This window comes from Mus caroli, chromosome 12, assembly GCF_900094665.2.
Source record: "Mus caroli chromosome 12, CAROLI_EIJ_v1.1, whole genome shotgun sequence".
Taxonomy (NCBI): Eukaryota; Metazoa; Chordata; class Mammalia; order Rodentia; family Muridae; genus Mus; species Mus caroli.
In genome coordinates, this window is record NC_034581.1 from 95,189,317 (window position 1) to 95,199,221 (window position 9,905).

General features: G+C 40.6%; 1 protein-coding gene across 3 annotated transcripts in view; it reads right to left on the bottom strand.

The window, feature by feature from the left end:
- The window catches only part of Rps6ka5 (ribosomal protein S6 kinase A5), a 178,699-nt gene that overhangs the window by 25,522 nt on the left and 143,272 nt on the right, over positions 1–9,905 (bottom strand). For all 3 annotated transcript variants that reach the window (XM_021178733.1, XM_029484482.1, XM_029484481.1), the window contains 4 exons: positions 6,418–6,568; positions 2,890–3,051; positions 787–912; positions 276–409 (listed from right to left, as the gene is read on the bottom strand). In XM_021178733.1, the coding sequence (XP_021034392.1) occupies positions 276–409; positions 787–912; positions 2,890–3,051; positions 6,418–6,568 (573 nt within the window). The remainder of the gene's footprint in view (positions 1–275; positions 410–786; positions 913–2,889; positions 3,052–6,417; positions 6,569–9,905) is intronic.

The window sequence follows — 9,905 nt, forward strand, 5'->3', positions numbered from 1 at the left end:
CAACAAATAAAAGTACCAAGCAAATCTGATTAAATAGATCATTACCACAAGACAGTTTTCATATAAAAAAAACACAACAGATTCTGATTCGTCCAAAACTGGTTACATCATCAGAGAACACTAGTGCTAGAAGTATTGGACCTCAGCTAAAAAGGCAAATAACAGCCTAGGTGCAAAAAGCCTCACAAAGGAAACCGCTGACTTCCTTCTCCGTAATTTCCAGAACTTCCCAAGTGGTAGAAAGCCCCGAGAAAGTCCGCTAGGACTGGCCATACCTTTTGCTGATTATTTTGACAGCAAATGCTTGGTTAGTTTTTTTGTGTACACACTTGCGACAAATTGAAAAACTTCCTTCTCCCAAAGGTTTGTCCTTCAGATCTAGGTCATAGTGTTGATAGAATGGTGAGTCCTGGTAAAAGATCAACATCATTTAATTTAATAAAATTGGTAGTACTACACAAAGCATATGTAAAGCTGTAATTTAATGTGAAATGATTCAGAAATTTGAAAGCAATAAATTAAAACTCATTTAGTATGCTTATATTTTCATCTATACATTTGTCCAAAATATACCATGTTTTATCATGGCAAAAAGGAGCTCATACAGGTTGGCAGTTGACAATCTTCTGGGGAAAACACTGCTATTCCCACTTATTTACTCATTTTCTAAAGCTGCCTTTTAGTTGAGTGATAATCTAGTAAGTTTACTAGACTTAAGAACATCAGTTGGTGTTTAAATATTCACAAAAACCACAGATCCAAACTGAGGCAGCCAGACCTATATACCTTCATCATTGCACTCCTGGCAACATTTGTCACTCCAGGACGGTCAACTCCCATATGGAACTGAAGAGGATCTATGACAGCTGCGTTACGCTTGAAGAGAATAGATGGAGCAACGAAGGAATAGCCCTGAAAAGAGAAGAGATGCTAAAGCTCAAAGCTCTGCACTCTCACAGCTAGGCACGGTCTAGATGGCGATCATTTCTTCTCATAGAAAAAAATGTTCAGATGAAGATAATTTTATTTGCATTCAGAATACAGCATTAACTCAATAGCAAATGCTTTTCAGAAGGAGATATTGCCATCTTCTGGCAGAACTAGCCCAACTCAAAAATAAAGGCAGAAAGACTTCCTCCCTATTCCACTCCCAAATCTGATGCAAGCCTGTAAACCTTTTGCACTGCTGATAATATCTGTTTATAAACACATCTAACCTCAGAAAAGATACAGTCAACACATCACATAAAGTGGCCCAAGAACTGTAGAAAAATAACAAGTTTCATAAAAGTTCATCTTTAATTTAGCAATTATTGAATCTGTATTCTATGTTTTCAGAATAACTAAACTTAAAATTGAGTTTTGGAAAATAATAAGCCCAGTGAAAGGATGATGTGGTAAGCCAGAGTGATAAATGACACATGATTACTCTGTGCAAGCTAGGACATTTAAAAAACAAACACCTACATAGATACTTGGCCATGTTCTCCAGTGTCATAGGATAGGTGAGAGGCACACTCTGAATGGCCAGAGCAAAGCACACTACAGGCACTGTCAGTGGTCAGAGAAGTGCAGCTATGACACAGTTCAATGGGCAGAGAGTATCTTGCATCTGAAAAAGGAACATTTCCTAAAAAATATTCTGTACTTTTAATTTTTTAAAGTTAAAATACAAAACAATGTGTTTTATATAATATTTCACATACACACATCTACACATATTGCTGTGATAAAATACTGACAAAAACAAACAGGTAAACAGAGAGTCAAAGTGCACACTACTCTTTCAGAGGGCATGAAGTTCAAAGCATAACCTACATCAGGCAGCTTACAAGCTGAAACTGCAGCTCCAAGGAATTCTATACAACATACATATATACATACATACATACATACACATATACATACATACATGCATGTACAGAACTATAAAAATAAATCTTTAAACAGTACTTCGGCAAAACCACCTTGGGGAGGAAGGGCTTATTCTAGCTCGCATTCCCAGATTACAGCCATCACTGCAGGGAGACCATGGACTGAAACCCAAAGTCTTTAGAAATAAATCTGTTTGTCTGTCTCCCTCCCTTCCGTTTTTGTTTTTTTGAGACAGGGTTCTACTGGCAGCTGTGTTCACTGTGTAGCTGAGGGTGACCTTGAACTTTTTACCCTCTGGAACACTGAGATTTCAGATGAGTGCCACCAGACCCAGTTTTATGCAGTACTAGAAACCAAAGCCAGAGTTTCCTGCCGGCTAGGTGAGCACTCTACATCTCTGGCCCCCTCGATTCAAGACTTTAAGAATTAGAGAGCATGTATAACTTATTATTCACTGAAGATAAAGGTCCAGGTAACACTGAGTAGATTAAAGAATGGAGTAAAAAATAAAATAGCATTATAATTTTCATATGAGCCTCAGCAGAAATGAATTTTCAAGTATAAAATGAATACTTCCTCATAAAAAACAAACACAGGTTGGTTGTTCAAATGTACACCTTTGATCAGAGCTATGGAGAAGCAGAAGTTCAAGACTAGTCTGTTATATATAGTGAGCTCCAGAACAGCCAGGGTTCCATAGCATGACCCTGTCTCAAATGAACAAACAAAATATCCCACTAAACAATCCAAATCCCCAAAATCCAACCTCTGTCTCAAAAAAACAAAACAAAACCAATCCCCCAGAAAACAAAACAACAAAAAACCTAAAACATACACATTAAAAACTATAATAAAATCTGCTATTTAGTAAACTGCAAACTTCCAGATAGTACCTCAACATATCTCTAAATTTAATTCTGAAGAGATTATACAATTCTGACTTTATGCCAACAAACCACCTCACTAGGGAAACTGGCTTTCTTCCAAAGCATGTCTGGCATGCTGCACCTTTACCTGAAACAGTCGCTCGGAGCTCTGTGGCAAGGCAGCCGGAGAGTAGGTGGGGTCCATCTCTGTGAACTCGTCAGCGAAGTTACTCACATCTAACTCATCCCGGATCACCGGCTTGAATGGCGCAGGCACTTTTTTGGCAGCTAAGTCATCCCAATTTATCTTCTAGAGCACAGCAAGAAGATTGGGACAAGTCAAAAAAAAAAAAATCAAACTATGCTATGAACAATAGATATGATTACTCTTTTTTTTTTTTTCTTTTTTAAAGACAGAGTCTTACTTGGTAGCTCTACCAGGCTGGAACTCTCTACTGCAGTAGTTCTCGACCTCCCTAATGCTGTGATCCTTACTATAGTTCCTCATGTTGTGATGACCTTCAACCAGAAAACTATTTTCATTGTTACTTTGTAACTATAACTTTGCTCCTGTTATGAATCATAGTGTAAATACCTATGTTTTATGATGGTCTTAGACGACCCCTGTGAAAGGTTTGGTGGTCAAACGATCCACACGTTGAGAACCATTACTCTATCTAAACTCACTGGCTTTGAACTGAGATATGCTTGCCTCTGCCTCCCAAGTGCTGGGATTAAAGGTGTGCGCCACCACTCTTAGCTAAGAGCGCAGTTACTAGCAAGTCTGATTAAAAATAAGAGTGTATATTTCAAACTAAAGATTAAAAATATTTTTTTTTCCAAGAATGATCCCATTTTCAGTCTGTAGTATGTGGAAGGTGCCTGCAGCTTTCTTAATGCAGGAATCTCAGTGTCCTCTAGAGGGCACCAAGACATAACCTCAGAGATAACAGAATAAATTACTTTTGTACTGAGCCTTGGCAGAAAAGAATTAAGCCAAAATGAAAGCCAACCAACCGACCAACCGTCCAACCGACGTCTCCCTCAAACCTTAAAGTACTGCTATAATGGCTGAAGTGTATTCTGTGGCTGTGATACCAACCCCTATTTTCTAGGGACTCACTGAGTCCTCTTACACTGGTTTCCCTTTGGGTCGCTGGACTGATTACGAAGTAAAAGTGCCATGAGTCAAGTGTCTGTGTATACTGGAGGGTTTGCTATTGTAGCTCATTCAACCCCATTCAATATTTAGTGAGATACTGCCTCTTGTTTCCCATACACACTGTCTGAGTAACTAACACGTTCTGTATTATTCTAATTCAATCCTCTGTTGTTTCTTTATGCTCCTTTAATTAAAATATTCTCAGTTCTCACTGAATTGAATTTTAAAGATTTCTTACTCAGTCTTCAAAATAAGATGATACCATCATTCTATATACCATTAAGACAGAAAGAAGCACCATCAATAGGAGAAGTGATTTCCAATTTAGAGATGGATATTGACTCAGTGGTGGGGAAATGTGAAACCTACACTTGATGAAATTAACAAAATAGGTTCTTTTATAAAGGAAGTAGAAATAATTATGTGGTAATTCTTCAAGCTTTTCAGTTATGATGAGAGTTAGAGGTAATTTCTTTCTTTCTTTTTTATTTGTCTCAGAAATAATCTGAGGCTCAGAAATAAGAGCTAAATATTTTTCACTGAAGTATTTGTTGCTAGAAGTGTGGAGTAGAGTTCTGTCCACTTTCTAGCTAGTGTTCACTCCTCTGTGAGGCTGTGATAGCTTCTGTTACAGCCATCTGCTTTGTGCTTCCCTTACTGAAGATACACCAAGAAAAATTCTGTGCCAGGTGAAGTGGCTTGGCACAGTAAGGATGTCTGCTGGCCAACATGCCAATCTGAGTTTGTCCCTCAGCGTCCCACATGGCTGAGCAAAGAACTGACTCCCATGAGTTGTCTTTTCTCCTTCACATGTGTGTGTATGTACGAGCATGAGTGAATGTATGAACACACACGCACCAACACAAAGAATCTTGAAAACTGACAAGCTTCTAGAGTAAAGGGGTAATTTAAAGAAACACACTGTTACCAGAAGAATGTTCAATGTGTAGAAAATTGAATGCTATTATGATTCTTCCCACCTCTACAGCATTGTAGAGAAAAGATCATTCAGATCGTTGTAAGTGGATTTCTGGTCTACCCCATCATTTAAAAGTGAAAGCAATTACATAAATTAAAATTATTATTCCAAGCTGTCAAGAAGATAAGTACCTCCTATACTAAAGACATACCATAATATTCACAAACTCAGGGAACAACTGAGGAAAAAAAAGTTGTAGAAAAGGACAATAGAGCATTCTGTTTAATTTTACATACTTGTTAGTTTTTAAGCTCAAGTATGAACAAGATATAATGTATGTTTGAAAAGTAATAGTTCTCAGCCAATGTACAATACTGAGTTCAACTCATTGTCTCTGTGTTACCGAACTTTAAAGATTGACAGTAATATTAAAAAAAAAAAAAAAAAAAAACGGGTGGAGAGACTAAAATAAACATACTCTGTTCTCACAGAAGTGAAGAGACCTCATTTTCAATGAGGAAATCACCTCCCAGCCCCCACACAGAGGACAAAAATCTATGGCCTCTTACATACCACACAAATGCTCCACCACTGAGCTACACCCCAGCCTTGCATTTTTATGTTTAACAAGCAACAGCAACACTATGAAAGCTAAGCTGACATAATTGTTTCTTCTTTGCTTGCTATACCCTGTTTATTTGTTTTAGTGATAATAATGCGTTTTTACAGAACAAAAACATAACGTGGATGACTCTACCAGACCATTAAACACCAAGGCCATGCTTGTTGATCTGTGAAGTTATTTAAACGCTGTAACGTTTAGGATGTTAGAAATGGAGGCCTTGCCATGTCAGGCTTTACCATTTAGGCTGAAGTTATCAAGCAGCCCAGCCATCCTCCCCACTGTTTACGCCTGTACTCGGAGAGAGCTGAGACTACGGAGCTGGCGGATGTGCTGGTGCTCTGTGGAATAGTGTCCCTTGACTTTTTCATAAAAAACAAACAAAGCGCTGTTACAGGACAGAGAAAGCAAATGGAAATGTATGCCACCGACACTGACTGAGAACCAGGCAGGAGGGAATGTTCTAAGATTTCTCCTGGAAACAGAAAGAGGCACAGAATCGGTAACCAAAAGGTGGAACCCAGTACAACAGCTCATGAATCATACAAAGGCTACACATCTCATCCGTTCATGTGCCTACAGAAAAACCTACAGAAAGCACTGCCTAGAATTTACCAGCTGTGTCCAACCTCCAGGCTACATGAATGTGGCCTAACACATTGCAAACCTGAGCATAATGAGACTTGAGGGGCAATATTTTGGGCAACTCATCTGTTCTAATCTCAAGCATGTGCTCTGTAGCTGACAGCATCCTGTCTTAGTGTCAGAGGCTGGATGTCACTGTGGAGAAGATGCAATGCTATCACAACCTTCCCTCCTAGTGCTTTAGGAGGGAAGCCATTTAGGTCTAAACAAGTAGAAGTCTGGTCCCTCCTAAACATTATCTGTCATAATAAGAATTAGGGGACTAAGATAGGCGAAATGGGGAAGTGACCCCAAGGGGGATTAAATATACTCATCTCCAAAATTTCACCTCAAAGAAGAGATGTTCTTTGATTTCTTCTGCATCCCGTGGGCCACATCCCAATCGCTTCTTGGGATCTTTCATCAAGAGACGCTGAAGTAGGTCTTTAGCTACTGTGCTCATTTCCTGGGGATACGGAGGCTCACTTTTTAAGATTCTCCTGTGGATGGATAAAGTTTACTGTTAGTACAACTGGATCATGACGTCATAACAATGGATATTTGGCTAAAAGTGAGTGTGGTGAAGCATTTGGAAACCGAACTACATATGTGAGAAAACTATTTGATAGCACAGGCTAGGGAGATGGCTCGGAGGATAAAAGCACTTGTTGGCAAGCCTGAGCACTTGAGTTCAAACTCTGGACCCACAAGCTGTCCTGTGATCTCCACATGTAGGGCAGGGAACATGTGTACAACTGCCCCCCCCAAACAAACAACAACCTGTCAATCAAATAAATAAAGGTATGAGCAGGAATTAATGGAAGGCCACTGGGCTATTCAGTATAAGTCAATCTTGGTTTAAAACAAACAAACAAACAAACAAACCTATTATCTCAAATATTTCACTTAAAAAATTTAAAAAGGGGACCTGGGTTAGATTACACCTCCCGCTCACAGTTCAGAGTGATCCTAACAACTCTTTAACAATATCAGAAGAATTAACTCGAGAGAACTATAATCTTCCTCTACCTCACTTCTTCCCAGTGAGCAGGAACTTTAAAGACCTAAAAGGCACCAGGGAAGTCAGCCATGACAGGACAGCCAGTACCATGTGACTAAGGGCTAAGTCTTGTCATCTGCAACTACAGGTTGGTTTCTCAGTGGCAAAAGCATCTGTTTCTTCATGTGTTTCCACAACACAGCCCATCCAGTGCATGGGAGAGTGGGAGTCAGATAGAAAAATGCATTCACTACGGGAAAGTTAAAAGGCAACTGTGTTTGTGTGAGAAGTGTATTCTATGATCATAGTTTTAATAATCCAACCCAAGCATACACTCTCACCTGTGAGGAGGCAAATCAGTAACTTAATGAGAGAAACAATGAGATCAGCAAGATGAGAACCTTACTTAGCACAGTACGCATCATGATGAGCTTCATTACTTTGGTTTACAACAAGATCCTGTGTTGTACATGTTAATAAGTATCACTGGGGTGGAGAGAGAGTGCAATGGGAAAGCCCTAGGCTCATATATGAGTCCCTAGGTTTAATATCCAGTATCACAAAACCATACAACAAACAGAAACAAAACACCAACTAGAAATAAAAATAGGGGACCCCCACCATAAAACCTAAATATATGAAAGCATAGCCTGGTAAAACCATCGACTTAGAGGCAGGATGGAGGTTAAGGCTGGCTCTGCTCTGTTCTTTACTGGCCGTTTGACCTTTGGGTAGTTAAAGGATTCCTTTGTTTCTCAGTTTCCTTGCCTATAAAATGGTAATAGTAATAATAGTATCTATCTAAAAGGGATATCACGACAGAGAATTTGTATCAGCCTGCTACTGAGAATCACCAAATGATATTGGAACTACAGTTTTGTCAGAAAATTATAGCCATGATGTTAACTCTACTCCTAAAACTCTATTCTGGGAACCAAAGAGAAGAGTGATCAGACAGACAGACAGACAGACTCCATCCCGCTCTTGCTATCAGCTATCAATTCGTCTGTTGCTGCTCAATAACTGCAGGGTTTTCACCTCCAGCAGAGGCAGGCCACTTGTTAGAGTGGCCTTTCTCAGAGAAAAGCATACACATTCTTTCCCATTACTGTACTTTTGCTATACTTTTTAGAGGAAAGAATTCCTTGTGTATTGGTGACATCTGGTATTGTTGCATCAGGACAGAGAAATATATATCATGGCTGATGTCTCTTAAGGTTTGTAATACCCACTAGAAGTCTCTCTACTATATACCTAGCAAAGATTAAGAGCAACCGTCAGTCCTAAAACAACACACAGGGCCTAAGAACCTACCCCTGTGGGTATGTCAGGAGGAGCCTCTGAAAACAAGATGGTTCTGCTGCTATGCCCAGCCTCGATACAGGCTCATAGGACAGCGGCCCATGTTGGGAGCTTTGTCCTGCACACATGAACCAAGAAGGGTGTGCAGAGGGCATGCCCCATATTCAGAGGTACTGGTGAAGTAGGGAGTGCAACAGGAAGAAAAATTGGGCTGAAATCTGAAGGAATTTCTGTGAAAACTGGTAAAGAAGTGTGGAGAAACACGAGTCAATCTCAAGTCACAATATGGCCAAAACCAGGAGTTAACTTGAGAGTTGGTGATGTGCACCCCTCTACAGATTGGGAATGGAGAGGAAGAGGCATGAAGGAGCCTCCAGGATGAAGGTGGTGAGATACCCCTCCTTTTTGGTGTGTGAGGTGGAGAATACCTGGTCTATTCCTGTTGCACAGGTGTAGGTCCAGGATGGATCCTCAGCCAGCGATGAGCAGTGAGGAAAAAGGGTTTAGTTAGCTCCTGCCCTGCAGGAACATAACCTCAGGCTTCCCTTTCTCTTACAAGGCCTTCAGCCTACTGGGTAGAGAACTCAGAAGCAAGGGTTGGTTTCGGCTCACAGTTTCAGCCCTCACTCTGATGGCTTTGTCACTATGGATGAGGCTGAACACCTTGATTGTGGTGGGGAAAATGGAGTGGAGCAGAGATGCCTGTATCATGGGGACTCGAAAATAGAGATAAGGAAGAGTTTAGGACAAGACACAATTTTCAGAGGCCCACTTCCTCCAACTGGGCCCACCTCCTAATATTTCCACAATCTCTCAAAACAGCACCAACGATGAATAGAGACCAAGCTTTCAACCCCCGAAGTCTGTGAGAGACACTTCCTATTGAAACTATGACACACGGTTGTGTCTTTATGCAACTTTACAATTTCCTTATTCATTCTCTCTCTCTCTTTCTCTCTCTCTCTCTCTCTCTCTCTCTCTCTCTCTTTCTCTCTCTCTCGTTTTTCGAGACAGGGTTTCTCTGTATAGCCCTGGCTGTCCTGGAAGTCACTCTGTAGACCAGGCCTGCCTCCAACTCAGAAATCCGCCTGCCTCTGCCTCCCAAGTGCTTGGATTAAAGGCATGTGCCACCATCACCTGGCTCAATTTTCTATTTCATGACATTGTTGGCTCTCACAGTCTGGTTTCTTTTCTTTTTCTTTTTAATTTTAATTAGGTATTTTCTACATTTACTTTTCCAATGCTACCCCAAAAGTCCCCCATATCCTCCCCCCCATCCCCCCACTCCCACTTCTTGGCCCTGGCGTTACCCTGTACTGAGGCATATAAAGTTTGCACGACCAATGGGCCTCTCTTTCCACTGATGGCCGACCAGGCCATCTTCTGATACATATGCAGCCAGAGACACGAGCTCCGGGGGGTACTGGTTAGTTCATAGTGTTGTTCCACCTATAGGGTTGCAGATCCCGTTAGCTGCTTGGGTACTTTCTCTAGCTCCTCAATTGGGGGCCCTGTGATCCATCCAATAGCTGACT